The sequence below is a fragment of the Falco cherrug genome, chromosome 3 (genome assembly GCF_023634085.1).
Source record: "Falco cherrug isolate bFalChe1 chromosome 3, bFalChe1.pri, whole genome shotgun sequence".
NCBI classification, from domain to species: Eukaryota; Metazoa; Chordata; class Aves; order Falconiformes; family Falconidae; genus Falco; species Falco cherrug.
This window is the reverse complement of record NC_073699.1, coordinates 29,704,542-29,725,959: the sequence shown is the minus strand read 5'-3', so window position 1 is coordinate 29,725,959 and position 21,418 is coordinate 29,704,542. Positions and strand designations below refer to the sequence as shown.

Genomic DNA, 21,418 nt, shown 5'->3' with positions numbered 1-21,418 from the left:
AGATAGGACATGATATAATTCCAGTTTGGGGAACTCTCTTATTCGCGTTTCTGAAACATTGATGTTTTGTTCTGTAGAACTATTGGTCTTATAGAGAAATAATTAAAGAGTTTTAAAGCTTCGTAAGTTCTAAGTTACACCTAGTCTACTATTCATTTGTATTTCAAGCAGATGGAGGATAGTGTCATAACAAGAAAGTTCAAAACTCTGTCTTAGATGGCTTGTTGTATTGTCTGTCCTGTATAAATTGTCTGATTTTGAATAAAGACACAGCTCCTGTTGCCAATTTCTCCCTTCTTCACCCTGATGACTTGATGACTTTTTTTTATTTTCCCAGAACTTGTAGAAATCTAGTATCTTTGAGCTATATATCCTGTCAAATTTTATTTATATTTACCAGCAAATGAAAAACGAATCAGAGGACGAGCAAATGAGTTGCGTGCATATGCATGGAGTATAGGATTGCGTATGCCTTCTTTCCACAGGAAACCAGGGAAAGATCCCCACCTTTCCTTTCAATCAATTCCTAACATTTGATAGTGTAGATATAATAGCATGCTTAGAAGTTGGTCATTAGATACTTAATATAACTGGAACTTCTCGGTTGTTATGGGAAGTGTTAGTAATTCGATTTTGAAAGCTTTACTCAAGTAATTCCTAAAATTCCTGCAAAGTATACACATGAGATCTTTCTGAGCCACTATTAAATACTTACCCAGAGAAGTGGAGAAAAGAGGAAGCTTTAAATGTAGACGTCTATATTATGTAGAACGACTGATGCTGTGTTCGTGTTTTTATTTGAGGTTGCATCTTAAGTTAATAAACTTTCTTACAGTACAGCGTGGCAGAATATGACCTGTACTTAGGAAAAGTGGATGCACTTGCTGATTATTTTTTCTTCTCCCTAAAGTACAACTAGAATGCTGAACTAGATTCCTGCTAAAATGAGCTCTTGGAATGCAAAAAAACTGGCAAATGTGAGAGGAGTCTGGCTGGTGAGAAATCAATGGATTATCTGAAGTATTTGAATTAGTAGGTCACTATTTCTGCTCAATGAACTGAATGATTATCGTTTATTCATGCCTGCTATGAAAGGTATGACTGACGATTTATTTGGGAGGATGAATGAAATTAAATAGATGCTAAATAGGCAAAGTAAAGTACAGGAATTTAAATCTGACACACATTTACCTTGGGTGCCTGAAAATACTAGGATTTTTGTAAATGGGGTTTAGTTCCTGAAAGGATTATTTAAAAGGAAGGTTTCCAGGCACATATGATTTAAAGTAACTTTTAAATGGCTGGACTCTCACATACCTATATTGAAAATTAATTATTGTGAGTTTTCAGAGCTAGTAAAATGACTTTAGTGTTATGATGACACGATTTCTTCAGTTCATTGTGTGGATTTCAAAAATATTAGTAACACAAAGCCAATGTAGTATATCAAACATGCTTTCTGTGTGGAGAAATTCAAAGTTGAGAAACAGTGGGTGTTTATGTTTAGATATTTAAAAGACTAATGAATTTCCAGTATATTTTTAAAAAGACAGAACACTGGGCAGAATTTCTCCTGCATTTACTAGAAAAGTTTTTGCAAATCCAAAGGCTGAAATTCTTACTTTACAGTATAAAATTTATTTTTAATGGTAAAGGATATTAAGATAAATTCAGGCATGGACTTTAGATGTGAACGCACATATAACACGTTTTTGTAATTACCAATATAGTAGCTCAGTTTTGCCTGAGAACGGCTGTTACTGATTTGTACAAAAGTGTCAGTCCTTTTTTATTTTTGTTCCCAGAACTAAATAGGTATTTTTTGCCAGAAACAGTGCAGCGATCATTAAGAATATGGTGGGACAAAATGCTGACCATAGTCATTCTCTAGGCAACCCCCACTTTCACACAGAAAGATCTTTTCTGCTTGCACAACAATGTTAATGTCACATTTGTCTTTGTTTACTGACACGTTTACTCCATAAAAAGGCATGTTGAGTAAAAAGTCAAAAGCCTGTATGTTTTGACACTTAGTCTGCTGCTAATTCACCGAATGACCATTCAAAGTTTGACACTACATCTCTCTGCTGCTGTTACCCTAGGTGTAAAGGACTTGCTCTGGTTCATTGTCAGGGAATGTGTGGCTCAATTATCATCTTGATTGATAGAAGTAACGTATTATCTGCGCTGTTAATAAAGTAGAATGCAAAAATGCTTAATGCCCAGTAAAGGAATTATTTATGCTAAGACTATTCAGTATGTGGGCAAATATACTGTGTATTTTTATAAGCTTAAAAGGACTTCCTGCTGTTATTTACATACTGCTTTTATTCTCAAGCATCCTCATGAAGAGTGCAAACATTTTTACATGCAGATCGTCATAGTCTATCCTTAGAAAAAATATCTCATTATTTTTTTGATAAATAATTCAAATATCAGTCATCCCGGAATGGGGGTAGGGGAACAACTTCTCTTAAGATTCTGAAAAAATCAAATGTGAATGTTTCTGAAACAATTCTGATGGATACCGATGGTTCTGAAAATACTGGTAAATACAGCTTTGAGCTTCACCTAATGGTTGCATTGAGCCTGCTACTTAGATTTACTTTTTATTTTTAATTGGATTGTGGGGAATAATAGTATATTAAGAGAGGAAGTATTTTTAACAAGATATTCCTCAATGTTTTTTCAGTTTCTCATAGATGTATAATGTTCTAATATTAAATCATGGAGTCATTTGGAAATGAAAAATTTCCAAATTATTAGATGGAAATGCATTCTATTTTTCTTTGGCCATCATATACATATACACACACACACAAGTGTGAATCAGTTGTAATGCTTTCATATATCTATATATAAACATATATGTTTAGTTCTGTTGTGTTGCAAACATAAAAGTATGTAGACTTAGGAGAACTGGAATGTAAACCTAAGGACAAGCAAGTTTTTTTATAATATTTCACTGAATTTTTACTTTTGCACATTATTATACATAGAAACCAAAGCCCGCTGGTTTACAGAAAAGAGCAAGTAAGTTTTAAGTAGGTGATGGGTTTGTTGGTTGGGTTTTTTTGTGGGTTTTTTTTTTTTTTTTTGCAGGGTGAGGGGAGGGTAGGTTTTGGTTTGTTTTGCATATGAAGAAACCAATTAATCTTTCACAAAGAAATAATCTGTAGGCCATTTAGATTTTTTCAGAGTTGTTTGAAGTTTGAATTTTCTCCTCCACTGCATTTTAATCTCATTTATAATCCCTTAGACCCCTTGATCAGTTCCTTAATGGCATGCATTTGTTGCAGACACCTTGGTATTTTTGTTTTTATTTCTCATAAAAAGCCATATCTAATGTATGAAAACGTGAACAGAATTAAGAAATCCCAATGAGCTTTTTGACACTATGGAGACTACTTCTAATTTTAGCAGAGAAGAAAATCTTTCCAGAAAGAGCCACGTAATAACAGTATGCTTTCCTTTGATTTCTTTCTTCTTTTAAATACTATTAATGTTCATGTGTTTTGCTGTCACAGCCTCTTAGTAACTATGATTAGTTTGCAATAGGATTTTTCTCAGCTTAACTCAGTTCTGATGTGTGAGAAGCTATATGACAGACAGATGATGTGATGTGGGAAGGAAAGCTTGCCCAGCTTGTTGAGGTCATATGACAGATGCATTTTGAGTACCGTCATATGATGGAATGGTGGAGAGGGTGTGCTGCTGCAGGCTGCTGCATGGCTGTTTGTCTGTGAACCTTGTCTTGCAGCAGGAGCCCTCTGAACTTTTGGGGATCGCTGAAATGACAGGTTTTCCAGCAGCAGGATAACCTTTTCCAACCAGAAAGAAGCTGCTGCCCTCTTAATGCGTGAGGTGTCTGAGGCATGCAGTGGGCCAGGAGAAATGCATCATTTTGTGCCAGAGGGACGAGTCATGATAGATCTGTAGCACATAAAAATTAGGAATAAGGTATTAGCATTGTATTTTACCTCCCTTTAGTTCAATTGCTAGCTGTATGGAGAGAGGAGGAACTGAAAGCGTGAGGCCAGTGGTGAGTACAGATTATCACTAGTCCTCAATCCAGTAGTGGAAAAATTTGATCTGTGGTCTTTCGTGCTTTGATTTATTTGAGGAAATGTCTATTTGCCCCAAATCTTCACACTTGAGAAGTTTTATTTTCCTTTCCATATTTCTTAGGTCACTGAATATTAATAGGAGAGAACAGAACCATTTTCCCCAAAGGTCTTTTTATTTTAAAAACTTTTATATACTTTATGGATCAGACTTCTAAAGCAGCCAGTTCTCAGTAGGCTAAAAAACATAAAGGAGGTATATGTCTATATAAGAAAGACACCTCTGTCTAGAATTTTTACCTGTAAGTTCTGCTTAGTGGCGTCTTCTACAAAGAGAGTATAATTAAGATTAATTTTGCGGGATTGCCACTTGGAACTCACTCTATACTTTGACCATATATTGTGAAATGAATTCTGAAAAAGGCTGTTTCTGGTAGCTTAATCCTGATTGATCTGATCAGTCCTTTTTAAAAACTCTGTACGTTACCAGTGTGTGTTCTGAAATTGATGGTGAGGGTGGCAGCCTTTGAGTGATTGATAGTTGATTGAAATGGTTTTAGTGTGTAATCGGTATTTTTGTAAAATATATAATGTGGGACTAAAAGATGAGAGTAGGGATGTTTTATGTTCCTGTACACTGATTTTCTTAAAAACTCCACTTGTGTAACCTGAAGGCAGCCTCCCTCTGTATTTTTTTTTCCTCATCAGTTTGTGTTTCATACAAATCATATTTTCTATCTCGCTATTGTTGACTGGCTCCTGGCTTCCACACAAGGCTGATTGCAGTGCCAGGAAATGTTCCTAGGTTTTCAGTTCAGTAGTAGCTGAGTAGCATAATTATTTTAGGAGATTAACCTTCATACCGAGACAGATGGAGCTGATCCAGTCTACATGTCTACTATAGAGGACTAGCCAAACACACGATAGCTGCAGCGGACTGCTACAGTCTCTTAGCAACTGCCATCTACTGATGGCCTTGCTGACGAGGAATTAAGACATTGTGTCCCAGCATCCCTTCAGACAAAACTGTGGGACTTAGCAGTACAGGAAAAAAAACCAAACAGAGGATGTAATTTTTCTTTTATTTTCAGGAGTTCACTTTTTTTTTGTGCTTCTTTCCACTCTGAAACACTTCTTAGTACTTCTCTACTTTCCATGATTTCTGGTTGACTGGTTCCTTATCTGTTTGTTGGGTTTCAAAGCTTGCCTTTTTTTTTTTTTTTTTTTTTTTTTTGGTGTTTTGGTTGAGTATGTGTGTTAAGGTGAAGCTGTTGTCTGTGATGGATATTCCTGGAATTTGAACCAGCCTTGCGGGTTTTAATTGTGTATATATGGAGAGAAACAAGTAGTGCTTTGGACAGCTAATGTTATTTTTAATTCACAGATAGTTGTTTATGGCATTAGAAAGTTGATTCCCCTAACTGAGAGCGAATTAGCAGAGTGTGTATTTCCCGGCACACAAAATGTGGGAGACTGGAACAAAACCTAGCTTTAGATCCTGCTCACAAGGAATGCACTTATTAAATGATGTAGGATGTTGATATTCCCTGCTGATTCTGCTGTAGAATATATGAGTTTACATTGTATTCATCTGTTCATCCTGACCTGAAGCATTCCTGCCTGTGAGATTTCCAGTGTTTCACGGTGACTTTGTATACTTTTCTCACCCCTATCCACACTTGTATTCTGGAGTACAGTGCTCCGATAACTCTTTTATTTTAATATTTCTTGATACTCAAGCTGTACCTAATTGTTATCTTGTAATGTGTGTAGTGTAGGGCCTGACTACACAGAGAAGATGGTGTGAACTGAGGTAGGGTAAGAAGTTAAAGCAGAACAGCTATTCCTCACTGAATGTCTTTGTTTTAACTTAATCCATTCATAATGTGGATGGAATACTCACTGCATGGCATGAAAGCATCCACATGAGAAAATATTATGAAATAGCTACTCCATGCTGCTTCTCCATATGAACAATTTACTTGTTTGTCTCTCCAGCACAGCTGACAACAAACAATCCTGAAATGTCATGCTTTTTACATTCTTATGATCCAGTTTTCATTATTTAGCATTCTAATAGATCCACATTTGGAGCCAGGAATATCTGAGAGGACTAATTATACTGCAACCATAAAAATCCTCTTTACTCTTTTGACCACCTCTCTTTTTGAATCTTTGATTCCCATTCAGTTTAATAAAGTTGATGTTTCCTTTTATTTTCAGATCATTAAAAATACTATTTTTTAAGGATTTTGTCTAAATATTAATCAAATATGGTCTTTTACTAGCCTTGATGAGGAAAACATCACAAATTAATTCAAGTGGCATTAAGATTGCACATTCTTGGCAGAAATTCACCTCTCAGATGTTTCATTTTTAAACCTTCGCATGTTTCCTTGCATGATAAAAACTGACTGAAGACCCAGTGGTGCATATCAAAGGGCATATACTTCTGCTTACGTGATTTCAGTTGATAGCATAATTTTGTTTTAAGAATTTTTCTGTAGTGTATGCCACAGATTTCTTCTAGCTGTATAATTGGGAGACATAAATTGTCACACTTGTGCTGATTTCAATTTAGTTTACAATGAAGTTACGAAGATTTTGTAATTTATTCCTGCAGTTTTGTCAGCTTGACAACATGTAGGCCATAACTGGAAATATTAAAGAAGCTGACAATAGTTTTGGAGGGCATCCCAAAGTGTAAGAGGAATGATATTCTGTAAGAAATGATGGGAGGAACTGTGTACCACTCATGCAGTCTTTAATGAATTGGTAGTTACTACTTGATCCCTTGCTAGTCCTCTTTTGAAGTTCTATTGTGCTCGTATTCAATTAAATGCTTCTGTTACCTAAAATCTTTTCATATTTGTGTTATTAAATAACTAAAAAAAAAAGGAAATTTCTCTTTTTACTAGAAAACATTGAATTTTGCTGAAATATTTCATGTCTTTAAGCTTGGCAAAGTAAGAAAATGATTGAAATTTTTTTGCCTTTTTTTGGAAGAATACTCAGATTTTTTAGGTGAATTTTTTAAAGAAAACAAATCAAAGGATTTAATTTAATATGGGCTGACTTTCATTTTTGTGTGAGTTTCGAAAACTGAAATATTTTTTTTTTAGATTACACTGGCAGCAATGTATGTGAAAACATCTTGGATTGCTATTCCATCACAGAATAGATTATCACTCTTTGAAAACTGTCTTAACTTGCTTAGGTCAAGCGTTCTTCATAATACTTTCTTAGCAGTTTATGTTTTGAAAAACTTTAAGCATTTCATTTTATTGTGTTTCTCACCAGGCTTAACTGATACAGTTGTATTGCCAAGTTGAAAACTAATAGTAGACACACTATTATCACATCTACAGTGAGATAACAATGAGAGAAAATCTCTCTTAGAATTTAAAATAAGTAATCTTTTTCATTGCTACCAGTAAGTACATTATTTAGTTATATATTCATTGTGTAACTGAGTTTTGTTTGCATTAGAATCTCGTCCTTTGTCACTTCCTGTGAAAACCATGCTGAACTCATCTGAAAGCTGCAGAAGTCCTGAAGAAAGAATGAAGGAATTTATTGGAATAGTGTGGAATGCAGTTAAGTGCCTTACACTTCAGGTAAGATGAAAAGGAAGTGAAAAAACCCGATGTCTTTCCAAACTTTATGGTACTTTTTATGCATCCCAGTGCTTTTTATTACAGAGTTTTTAAAGGAGCTCCAAAGTTTTATTGTCTTATTTCAGTAGTTTCAAAGTCTTACAGAATGAAAAATAAAATACAAGGTTTGGGTAAATTAAGCAAAGAAGGCTTTGGTTTTAGAATATTAGTTTTTGAAATATTTTTTTTATATCTAAGGGGAAGAGCCTTAAAAAATCATATGAAGATAAAATTCTTGTCACGCTTTCCTGTAAGCTATACACCTTTTTACCCATCGTTAGATTTGCAGAATACCTTCCTTTCTAAAAGTATTTGAGGAAAGTGTGTATGTTAAGTACTTCCTTGGGGTGTATGATACAGTATGGTGTTAAACAGATGGCTCAGCTGCTTACTTATCTACCTCTTTCATAAAGGACAAGTAGATGACCGCTCAGATTAGGCAGTTTCATCCTAGACTGCTCTAGATGGTGATTGCTGATCAGTAAAAACAGTGTTTTCATGTAGCAGTATATATGGATGTGATCCACAAAAATCTGATATCCACAGCATACTGAAGTCCATTGTTAGGACTGCATGAACAAATAGTAGATGGCTTAGAAATGCTAGAATTAGGACTCTGATCTTCGAAGTATGTATCAAGTGTATATATCAATTATTACCCCAATTTAGAATTATTATAGTCTGTGCCTTTTGAACAGTACATTCTGTGAGATTGGTATTTTATGGCACACCAGCATATAGTAGCAAAACTACTGTGTTAAAATAAAGTTTTAAAAATACACCCCCCCCCCATTGGTGACAGAAAGCAACTGTTAAATGCATGTTTCTTCCTACTAAGAAATACATTTATTTATATACAGGGGCATCTCAGAACCTATGTCTGTTTTGCTGCTTCTTCATGCGCAAAGGCCTTTGGGTTCAAAAGACTAGACAGTTTGAAAGTTTAAGTTTTGCCTGAGCAAAAACTTCAGACTTAAAACTTGATTGCAGACCATACTGAAGCTGAGGAGATGCATTCTATAACTCTAGGTTGCAGCCGGCCTCTTTCATCATTGTTTCCTGAGTATTTTGCTTGTTTTCCTTTCTTTCTTAATGTTGTTGCCACTGGAGATTAAAATAGCTAGATAAGGGGAGTCAAGAGAGATAATTTGTAAACTGTGTGGAGGAAGCAGTGTATTTTTGTTATGTGTCTGGGTGGTACCTAGCACAGCGAGACTCCCTGTATAAATGAGGCTCACAGTTTGAGTCAAAATAATAATGTGGATGATGAAGAGCTGGATCCCTTATAAATGGGGAAAATGGAATCAGGACGAAGGTATTCTGCTGGTACATTTTTGAAGGTACGCTTTGTTATGTGAGCAGCCAGCAGTCCATTCGTTTCAAAGAAATTTAAGGTACCGACCAGCTAAAAATGAAGGTTGCCTGTTACCAAATAGGAGAAAAAAAAAAAAAACCAAACCCAAAAAATAAAGGTTGTGTTCAAACCAGTGGGTTATTTTGTGGAGGTGAAAGCTGTTAACAGTGATGGGCACATATTTTCTCAGAGAGTAATTTGTAGGTATATTGCTCTTCAGACATAATACATTCAGGGATCAGAGCTAATACTGGCAGAAGATTTCTACATTTGTTTACTTTCTACAGGGTTTTTTGCTAAGGTGCTCATTCTTTCAGTTTTCATCATTACAAATATGAAACTATTTTTAGGTTTTATCTAAATTGACATTAAATGGCTCTATGAATTAACAGAACAGCTTGCTTCTGGTATGTTTCATTGGTATGCTTTGATCATACTTGGTAAAGTATGTGCCAGTGTCTTGCCAGAAGGATGTTACGTGTTACCTGCGAAAAGTTTCAACAGATTCCAAGGAAGCACACACAGGAAAAGTCCAAGAATGTGCTTCCAAACAAATATGCAGTACTCCTTCTTGGTGAACTGCAAAGGATTTATAGATATCATTGCTGTGCTTTTTCTTATTGCTAGTAGTCCCTATGTCTATTTTATTTAAATATTTTCAAGACACAAATGCATATATATAGCTTTTTTCCTTTAATACCAGCCTAAATGGGAAAGCTGAAATTTGTGCAAGGCAACGTATAGAGGATAAGATGGTGAGGGTTTTGACTGTTTTTCAATTCAAGTACTGTGTATTTATTTTATTAAACATAATATGCATTTTATTAAACACCTAAATATATATATATATGTGTAAAATTCATACAGATTTTCTGTATTTTATTATCACCTGGCATGAAAAAGGCAAATTTCTGGAATATTTTGTCTGGTTAAATACTGGAGCCACTTAGACTCTAAGTTTTTTTTCTAAAGCTATTTTCATGTTTCTGGATCTTTTATTAATGATTGTAGAACAGAAAGGTCTGTAGTTGTCGTCAGATAAAACAGAACTTCGTAACTTAAAATCATGAAAGGATTATTCTTTTAGTGGAAGTTTGAGTAAGTAAATGTGTTTGGAACCAAAGTAACTGGAAAGTTTATTTTGGATCCAAAGCTGGTACTAGCTTAGCCCTAGCCCTGGCTTGCTCATGATAGAACATTGCATGAAGATTTTGTGCACTGGAGTTGTGGTAAGCTATTAGTATTTAAGTGAAAAGACTTTCATACTTCACTATAAAAAGTTGTTTTTATTATTTAGTTGTTGTAGGATTTTATATCCAGCCTTGAAGTCTTTTTGGCAGTTACACTGTGTAGGAGGGTAATACTCTTCACGTGTTCTTCATACTAATAGTTGCTAAAATAGTGGAGCAGTATAAACACAATTATTTTTAATTGGTTGTTAATGCTGAATTCCAGTGAGAACAATGAAGGATCTGTATTAAAAGCAAATGAATTAATGAGTAATGTTGCAACGAATGCCAACTAAATAAGAGTGTAATTATTACATATAAAACTTATCCAGCTATTCCACATGCCTTTAAATATCCCTGAAATTATTTGAAAAAATGAGTCTGTTTCCTGAAATTATTGAAAATAATATTTTCTTTAAAGCATATAACTTGTACAAAATTTTAGTCAAAGTGGAACACTGATTGAAAGAACAGAAATGTAAGGATGGAATTGACTGTAGAGTTCCTGTTCTTTGAACGGTGATCTTTATTCATGGGTCAGGAAGAGATTCTGTGACTTGTAACTTAGCAGTTACAGCTATCAGCTGTTATTCAGCACTTATGAGAGAGGATGATTTCTTAAGTCACTCACTTACCACAAACAGACAAAAATGAGATTTTCCATAACTAAATAAAAACTTTTTAAAACTCAAGTTTTCTTAGAAATGAATAGAAATACTGTATAGTGCTGAGACACTGTTCTTTAAGCAGTCAGAGAAGATGCAACTGATCCTTATTATACTAATTTTTGTGTACAGATTGCCTGCTGTTCTAGTTCTCTTACTTATGTGCTCTGCTTTCCATTTATATAATTTTTACTTTTTGTCTAGCTTCAAAACATGAATTTTTGGCCTGTCTTTTTAAATGCTAAAAAATTGTGTGTGTCTGGCTCAACTGCGGATGGCCTAATTGGGAAGAGCTAATTTGGATGTCAGAAGCTGAGATGTGGTTTTATAATAATGACTGCACCAGAACCCTTATGTGAGACAATCTTTGCAGTTTTGGGAGTCGTCATGAGATGACATTCTGTACCTGAAACTCTCAGAAAAACATGTTAGCCCTTCCACATAAGAGCGTATGATGGATCATGGTTAATGCGTAGAGAGGCCACTTCCCAGGAGACATCTTTATGTGAGCGTCACCTTGTGGGTCATCTTCAATGCCTCCGATTGGTTTATATAGCTATAAAATGTGGATTAGGGAAGGGAATCTCCTTATGGTATCGCTGTCATGAAAGGCTGTAAAGACTTGTACAATCTGTCCCTCCTGCACTTGTGCAGGATTATTATGGCATGTCACTTGTTTTGTTGCAGTCTCTCCTACCTGCCCTCCCCAGCTGATAAGACCTAATTCTTTTGCAGTTTCTATTTCACTGTTCTCTTTATCAAGCAATAACCTCTTTTTTAAAAAATAGGAATCCAAAATACTCTGTTTGTTCCAGTAACTTAATCCTTTCTTTTTCATATGGGAGTCTTAAAGTCATTGCCCTTTCTTAGGCTTGTATGTTACTAAAAGCTTAGAGCAATATGGTTTGCGTAACTTTTTAAAAGTAGAAGCGAAAACACTGCTTACCTCATTGGTTTATCATTAGTGTATGTTACTTAGCATGTATGGGCCTTGACATAATAGAAATGAAAATAGAGGGTTATTCTGTTTCAAGAATTTGTAATAATTCCTTCTCTTTAACACATGAATGTGTTCAGTATTGGCAAAAGAACACGTTGCTACCAAAACTGAAATAAGATCCTTGAAACAGAAAGGATGTTGCCATGGAAAAATGAAGTAACACTCAGTGCAGCTGCGAAGCATTAATGAACAGGATATTTTTTTAAAAGATCATTTGTGTTTGGTGTGGCTTGGAGGGTCCCAACCAGATGGTTTCCATGAACAGGATCTGACCCCCAGCTTGAGGACTTCTTACTGGCAGATTACTTCATTTTCTTTCCCTTGGATTGTCAGATCCTTACATTAATGCAAGATTTACTGCTGCAGATTTATATTCAGTTACATAAATCAGTCACATTTTACATTAAATTCACAATTTTAGACACACAGTTTAACAGTTATTTAAAAAGTGTAAAAAGATTTATATGATAGCTTTAATATATGCTATTGATGTAGTTTAATTTTAAGAATTTGGATTACATATATTTTAAAGCACTTTCCGATTGGTGAAGCAATCTGCAGCACACATTCTCGCTTTTGTCCAACATATAATTCCATCATTTTAGGTGCACTCTCCCATTCCTTCACTGGAACTTGTTATTACACAGAGCTCCAGATTCTGTCGGCTACATGTACATAAATTCCATTGATAGGTGTGTGGAAGCAGAATCCGCTTCTGTGAATTTCAACAGGTGCAATTCAGTTTTATACTTACTGGGCTGCTGTGCATCCAAGTGGGCAATTTCTTAAGTAATTATAACAATGGCATGATTTGCTTTGAAATTCAGAATTCTGCCATATGTTCATTGTCTGTGCCTTTGAAACGCTGCAATGATGTTTTGCAAAATTCATTTATTCCTGCAAAAACTTTGAATGAAACACGAGTAAGCAAACCATACCTGTAAGCAAATCTGTAGTATTACATATGAAGGGCCTGATGCAGTCATGTAAGCCCTACCAAAATTCATGGTCCAGCTCCCATTAAGTTGTTTGAAAATGAATGGCAAAGTAGATAAATTTCCCTCAGCCATTTGAAGGAGTGAAACTTATGATTCCTTGTATTCTTGTATTCCTTGTATTCTTGATACAGCAAAGTAAAATAAAACAAAAATGATCTGAACAACTCATTTTCAGTACAAAGCTGTAGTAAACTGTAAATTAAGTGTAAAAACTTTACTGAGTATTGAGATCTCTTCTCAAAAGTTCTTTGTAAAGCATCACTTGTAGATCCTGCTGGTGGTAGTGCGATGAAGTATAGTATCTCTCCAAGTTGGTGCAATTTTTGGATTATTATGACCACGTGGTTTGTATATCCAGGCAGCATTTGACTTTACTAGTCATGGTTATATATATGAAGAATGGATGATTTTTTATACACTGTTTACTCAGCAAACACTCTGATAAAACAAAAGTTACAAAAGTTATACTGATCATAAGTTCTTTTGTCATCTATTTATCATTATCCCACAATGGCTTGACCTGCAGTCTATTACTAATAGACCAGAAAATGATCTAATGTGTCACTGTACAAATCTTTGCAAATTGACACAATGACTAATTTACCAGTTTAAAAAAAAATAAAATCCAAATCTATTACATCTGTAACAATACACCATTGCTTTTCATCCAGTATAAATAAAGTACACTCTGTAACCTTGGATCAATAAACTACTTATCAAAGATATAATTAACTTCATTTTACAACTCAAACAGTTCTAAAACTAGAAACAAACACAGACTTCATGTAACAATGTATTTATTTTTGCAAAATTCTACTTGTATTTTTCTGCAGTGAATTCTTGTCAGTTTGTCTAAGCAAAAGGGCACAAAAATGCTGAAATAAAGATGAATATCTGTGTTCTCTTCACTAGGCTGGCAAAGTACTTATGGTGCTGGGGAATTCCAGCTCTATTGCAAATCACTATTGCGGTCTTGAGGGACTGCTAGCCTTTAGGGGAGGGTATGGAGTACAAACATTGTTTATCAGTTTTGTGATGTCTTTAAATTATGTCAGATTGAAATACTCTGTTACGTAAGTTTACAGCAAACAAATGTTCTTTTATCACAGCTACAAATAACATCTTGTGTCCAACATTTTGTACACTAGACTTTTCCAAACAATGTGAAGAAATGAACTGAATCATAGCTTGTTCTCTTTAACCAAGTGTTCAAGGGTTGAGGCTGTTAGGGCTATTTGATATCCAGGTGCAGAATATTACTCGTAAGAGCCAAGGAAGACTAACAGGCCGGAGTTTACACCACCTCTGAGTTAACAAGTCGTGATGAGTTCAGTTCTTGGTTTGGGCTCACTCAGCCCTGCTAGAAGCTCATAAGAAGATGGCAGAATGGTCAGAAATGTTTCAGAGTAACAGCATTGCTTGAAAAGAAAGAACAAAAAAGTGCCGTTTCATATAAAATTATGCGCACCACTTGTGATTTGAAATGAAAACAGGACAAAAGCTGTATAAACTTTGTGAACTGTCTTCATTTCTCTTTGTATGTATGCACCTATCTATTTATTTTAAAGTCAGTTTTTCACTAAAGTTTATATTTTTCCAAGATTACCTGATGATTAACATTTTGTACATGCTCATTACTGTTGACTGTAAAGACAAAATTTTCCCTGAAATAGGCCTTTATAGAAGTCTTTATAGAAACTAACAGCATATAAAATGTTGATTGATTCTAGAGGCTTAGCTACTGCTAGCAAAAGCTAATGAACTGCAAAAAGAGGAGGGCTTTCTCAGCTTTATTGTGAGAACATTTTCTGACTCAGTTACACTTCTTGTAAAAAGCTGTTGAAATGTGGATAGATGTATGTTCTGTTTATATGGCAGCACCTTTCTGATCAAATTTATAGACTAAAATCACACTTCTTTCCACCCGTCGAATAATCATAATTTACAAGAATATATTGTTTTCCAACATTTTGTGTCATCTTTCCTCTTAATTCAACTAAAAGCTAAAACTATATTCAGTCAACTGTGATGGATGAGTATCCTGAGATTTTTGTACCAAGTTGAATGCTCCACAGCAGGGGGCAGTGGGGGGGAAATGGTGATCTGTTTCTGAGAGATCTTTCTTGCCTTTGTTTTTTCAGCTTGAAGTGCAATCTTGTTGTGTATTCTTTCCGAATGAGAGCCTGCCTTCCCCAAGTACTATTGTATCGGGCGACATTCCTGGGACTGTGCGAAGCTGGTACCATGGACAAGCCAGTATGCCTGGCACACTTGTTGTCTGCTTGCCCCAAATAAAGATTATGAGTGCTGGACACAAACACATGGAACCACTGCAGGAGATTCCCTTTGTTGTGCTGAGACCTATTCTGGAAGAAGGTAGTGTGATAAACTCAAAAAAGCGTACTCTTTAATTTCCATTTTTTACTGTTATGGACGTGATCTTCATTTTATTTTGAAAACTACTGATGTTGTGCTGCATTTTTAGCAGTATGTTATGTATTATTGATGGCTAGAAATATTAATGACAAGGTTTGCCCCATGGAGATTAAAGTGAAACTCATCATCAAAGAGTTAGTTCTGTGATATATTTTGTATATTTGTTGAAGCCAAAACAATTCAGAAGTGCAATTTTTACCTCCACTGGTTTTGTCGTTCAAGTTACTGTGTAGCCACAAACAGTTGATTTGACACAACAGCAGGGCACAGCGAGTTGTGAATTCCACGACAGAATAGAGGCAGGTTAGGAAACGCTTCTCATGCCACCTTTGCTGGCAAAAAAAAAAAAAAAAAGACAACCAAAGCCAATCCAAAACAAAAAAAAAAAAAAAAAAGGAAAGAAAAAGCAACCAAAAACATCCCAACCCAGTCTTGGATCTAACATTCAGACTGGAAATTAGGAAAAGGTTCCTCACTGAGAGGGTGGTTGGTCACTGAAACAGGCTCCATAGGGAAGAGATCATAGTACCAACCCTGTCAGAGTTCAAAATTCACCTTAATGATGTTCTTAGTCATATGATTTACTTTTAGGTAGTCCTACAAGGGGCAGGGAGTTGGACTCAGTGATCCTTATGGGTCCTTTCCAATTTGAGATATTCTATGATTCAATGTAAGGTGAGAAAAGAAATTAATAAATATAGCAAACTATCAAAAGAAAAGAATGAGACTTCGTTGGTCATCATGATAGTCAACAACTGTGTTGTTGACTACAATCTGTAGGGATTGTAGTAAGGTTTTTATAGAGATTTCACCAGAAAAAAATTGAGGAGGTTTGAACAAGTGTTTATGGGGGGCTGCTCTTCTGCATAGGCTGAGAAAAAGTACAGTAGTTCTTGTTTGAAAAGCTAATATTTGATAGAGGTTTGAGTTGTAGACCAATTTGAGAGAAGAATCGGCTTTTAACATTCCACGACTGATTGAGAAATGAAAGGAGGGGATAAGCTGCAAAGGACCTAGCAAGTGAAATCAAGCTGTTTATGCAATACGTTTTGGTTTTTTTTTTAAAAGAGAGCCCTCAGCAATTATCAAAGTAAATGGTAAAATGGATTTGCAGCAGTATTCTGAAGAAATACTGATGTAAAAATCTTGTTCTACAGAAATTAATACAAAAAAAGTGTGTATTGGAAATAGATGAGGCAAGTATCCTTAACAGTCTTGAGTCTTGGGTTTGGTTTTATTTTAATGGAATTCATCATAACTAAGTGTAAAATTTCACAGAAATTCACAGAAGGTTGTAGTGGTTTAACCCAGTAGGTAGCTCAGCCCCACACAGCCACTTGCTCACTCCCCCTTGGTGTGGGGAGAGAATCGGAAGGGTAAAAGTGAGAAAACTCATGGGTTGAGATAAAGAAAGTGTAATAGGTAAAGCAAAAGCTGCACATAAAAACAAAGCAAAATAAGGAATTAATTGGCTACTTTGCATCAGCAGGCAGGTGTTCAGCCATTTCTGGGAAATCAGAGCTCCATCACACATAACTGTTACTTAGGAAAGCAAATGCCATAACTGCGAATGTCTTTCCCCTTCCTCCTTCCCCCAGCTTTTATTGCTAAGCACAGTGTCATGTGGTAGGAATATCCCTTTGGATAGTTGGGGTCAGCTGTCCCAGCTGTGTCCCCCACCAGTTTCTTGTGTACCCTCAGCCTCCTTGCTGGTGGGGTGGGGTGAGAAGCAGAACAAGTGTGCAAGCACTGTTCAACAAGAACTAAAACATCCCCATGTCATCAACAGTTTTCATTACAACCCCAAAGCATAGCACCATACCAGCTACTATGAAGAAAATGAAGTCTATCTCAGCCAAAACCAGTACACTGGTGTACAGTTAGTTCAGTATTGTATTCTTGAACTATATTAGTTGGAAAGAACTGTTGCTGTTTTGTGTATTCATTCGAAGGTAAGGAGAGGGAGCTGCAGCAATTGTTCCATTGCTTTTGTGACAGCATTTTCTGGGGAAGTTACTCTGTTTACTGGATACTTATTGCTGAACTGTAAACAATTATAAAGTGTATGCTGTGAAAAATTAAGTCAAAAGCACATTCAGGAGCTACTCCTGCCTTCTGAGATTCATTTGGATTTGTAACACTCTTCCCTCTCCCTTTGTTCTGTCACTTATATTGGACCTCTCTCTGTGTGTGTATATATATATATGTACGTATATAAGGCTTCTCCTCTGCCTTAATTCACAGCAACAAAATTAAATCATAGTTTTTAATACTGAAAGTCATATTGGAGATGTTGCCAACTGAAAAGGAAAAAAAAAAAAAGGAAAGAAAGAGAGAAAGGTATATGTCTTTTTCCTAATAACTTTTCGTAGGAATTATCTAATTTGCTAATCATTGCGACAGATGAAAGATAGATAAATTTTACCAAAGTCTTCAGTTGGTTTTAAACCAATGATGTAATTTAAACCGTTTATGAAAGTAAGAAGTTATTTGAGTTTTGTCAAATGCAGATTTGGAGGAAGGATCCTAGTGAGAGAAAAGAATCCTCCTGGCTGGGATAAAGCCTATGGTAAGGAATTTATTTGTATGTGGCTTTGTGTTCTGGGAATAATGCCAAACAGAAGTTCTCACAATCTTGATATTTTTGATTCTGTAATGGAGCTATTGCCTTCTCCCATGCCAAAATGCCCCCTTAAACAGGCTATTAAAAATATTTTTTTCAAAGCTTTTAAGCACCTTCTTTGTTTCTTCCCATGTAGAGGTAATTAATTTTCATGGACTCTTATGGGGAGAGTCTCTTAATTTGCATTCTGTCTTTGAACAAGATTTCAGAGACATACCATCATTCTTAAGACATGTTACCATCCCTCTGAAATTATATTTATTCAACCTTGCTTTTCCTGGAAACTATTTTTTGAATCATTCCTTCTTTTATAAAGAAGATATAAGCAAAAAGCTTGTTTACAAGGATGCATTGTAACTTTTAAGAAAGCTGTGTGCTCACATACATTTTTCTTATTACGTGGGAAAACTAGAAGAGGAGAAGGGAGCATAGTCGCACCATCATTTGGAGATATTACAGCCTTCTCAGAGACTTACTGAACTCAGCAGCTCAACATACTTTTAACATATCTCGTACAGTATCCCACAATCAGGTCTTTCCATTTGTTTTCAAACTTCTGATAGGATTGTTTTCTGAGGTAATGGTAGTTTGTAGGAATACTTGAAAGAACATTTTAAGTACAGTACTTCAATTCAGAAACGTTCCTTAGCTCAGTCATGCTAAGTAATATACAAACAGAAATGGATTTATCTATGTAAAGAATGAGATATTCTGTTGAACTTATGCTGAATAACAAATACAACTACCTAAGTTCATAAAAAGGTTCAAATCAATCAGATGATAGATCCATGAGTTAGTATTCACTGAGGGTGTTAAAATAGAAGCGCAGAATGAAAGGGCAGCCTAGGTTGGAAGCGACCTTGAATGATCATCTGATCCAAACTTTCATGGCAAAGGGAGCCTAGATGAGATGATCCAGCACCCTGCCCAGTCGTTTCTTGAAAACCTCCACATCCCTGGAGAAGTTGTTCGAGTGAATGATTGTTCTTACTTTAAAAAGTGTCTTCCTTATATCAAGATGAAACCTCTCCCAGTGCAACTTGTACCTGTTGACCCTTGGCTTCTCCATTTTGGCTTCTTGTGAAGAGGGGAACTCTGTCCTATTTGTAGCAGCTCTTCAAGTAAAACTGTTGCTAAGAAGAAATTAAATAGTTAGAAACTCAGTTTTAGCAGAACTGATTTCTTTAGAGAAGTTGTTAGGGTGAGTCGTGACTATCTGTGCATGCTTGTGTACATCCAACTTCAAATGCTGAACAGTTCATCTATATACTCTCTAAGTCCCAAGCTGTAGTGATAAGATAAAATGTGGTAAATTTACAGTCGGGTGAGAAATGTTTTATGATCAGAACTTATGGACTGCTAAGTGGTCTTCCAAAAATTTAAAATGTTATAATAGGAAAATAAATTTAAGTTATGAAGGGAACTAAAATTTTGCTTCAGTGTAAAGCACTAAGATTTAGAGTAACAAAGAGAACATTTTTGGCATCTATGAAATCTTCCTGGGTTTGAAGTTTATTTTGATTATTAATTTAATTATTAATTAAGTATTAATTATTTATTTTGATTATTTTAGTTTAGAATCTTTTCCTGGCTTCCACTCATATCCTTAAACTAGTTACTGCTTACTGCTTTTTTCAGTCTGTTTACTCTGCTCTCCCTGCTTCAATTTCTCCCCCCACCCCCCGCCCCAAGAATCCTTATCTGGTACACGTGAAATGTTCCTCTTTAGGTTTATACCAGTAACTTTTATGAATTCATCTTTGTAAAAATGTTTGGTGTTTGGTTATGTCAGATACAGTAAGATACAGATATTCAGGTAAGACACAGTAAAATACATTTTAGAAACCAGTATTCAAAATATCTTAAAATTGTTGTTGATATTGCTAGATATCATATTCATGTTCTCATATAGATAGTAGTATACTGACAATCATGTAAATCCCTGCATTCCAAATATTTTAATCTGAGATGGCTTTTGTTTGTGAAATATGACAAATTATATAACCTTTTGTACAGATTTTTGTAGCATGTGTTTGAACTCAATTATTTGGCAATTGACTTGTAGGGAAATATTAGGGCTTCTAATAGTAGTGTGTGAATTAATTAAAATGAAATGTATTGGTCATAAACTAGTACAATATAATAGAAGCATAAAGATATAAACCTGCAAAAAAGGCAGTTAAATGTTTTAAATAGAGCAGCAGTATATTGGCATTCTTAGAAGTTATCATCTTGCATTAGAAACTGAAAAATGCTTAACATCAATATAACTGAAAAATAATTTCTGTAGATTCTGAGATTGATATTTGACATTCAGATAGCATGGTATTTCACAGAACGATAGAATTAGGTTTGGGTTGGAAGGGACCTTAACGATCATCTAGTTCCAACCCCCCACCATGGGCAGGGACACCTTCCACCAGACCAGGTTGCCCAAAGCCCCATCCAGCCTGGCCTTAAGCACTTCCAGGGATGGGGCATCACTGGGCAACCTGTTCCAGGGGCTCACCACCCCCATAGTGAAGAATTTCTTCCTAATATCTAATCTAAATCTACCCTCTTTCAGTTTATTTCAGTTTATATTCATTGTCACCATGTGTAAACCATGGTAATTATTGTATTTAATTTATATATTATGGTTAATGACTATAATATTACTACTTACATTTTTGTGACATTCTTCAGTATCAGAATAGCAATGAAGTTCTGCATAAACAACTTGTTAATGTTCTGTTCAGCTGCTAGAGCTGTCTAGGAGCTGGGTTTGAGTTAGAAAAGCCTGTGTGTTTGTGCTTACATTTGAAGTCTGTGGAACTAAATTTCATCTGCTGAAAGTAAGCTATGGACTTGGGCAGAGCCCTTAGGGCTTTTGACTGGGTGCATCTAAGATTATGCAGCCCTGCAACTGCTTCCCTGTTGCATGACTGGGAGGAGACACAACAGTGACCTAACATGTAATGTTTTGCAGTTTTGTATTTTTAAACATTGCGTGTTGCATGAGAACATAAGCGTATTGGAAATCCATGTTTCCACATGCAGGGAAGACCCTGCAGTGTGGGTACAGAAAGAGAAACTAAGACAAAGCAGTCAAGATGCATTTTGAAGATTCCAAAGAACACCTTTAGCAAGCCTGGGAATAGATTCCAGATCATATGCATGACAAAGATTTCATGATCTCTCTCCTACCATTACTAAATCTAAACAAACAAAATTTCTCTTCATACAACTGTCAATGCTGTATACACAACGTGGTGTAGAACTGCCACTTCTGTGATGCGGTTTTTAAAATAGTGTGTCACATAAAAGTGAGAGCAAACAGAACAATTATTAGTAGTTATGTACATTTATCAATATTGTATGTCCTACATATGGAAAGGCTTATTGTAAGTATTA

At 35.5% G+C, this 21,418-nt stretch overlaps 1 protein-coding gene across 8 annotated transcripts in view; it reads left to right on the top strand.

Annotated features, from left to right (window-relative positions):
• The window catches only part of VPS13B (vacuolar protein sorting 13 homolog B), a 478,367-nt gene that overhangs the window by 231,467 nt on the left and 225,482 nt on the right, over positions 1-21,418 (top strand). For all 8 annotated transcript variants that reach the window (XR_008731554.1, XM_055706070.1, XM_055706071.1 and 5 more), the window contains 2 exons: positions 7,554-7,681; positions 15,108-15,342. Coding sequence is in view for 7 of the 8 variants with exons in the window: in XM_055706070.1 (XP_055562045.1) it covers positions 7,554-7,681; positions 15,108-15,342 (363 nt within the window). In the remaining variant the exon portion in view is untranslated. The remainder of the gene's footprint in view (positions 1-7,553; positions 7,682-15,107; positions 15,343-21,418) is intronic.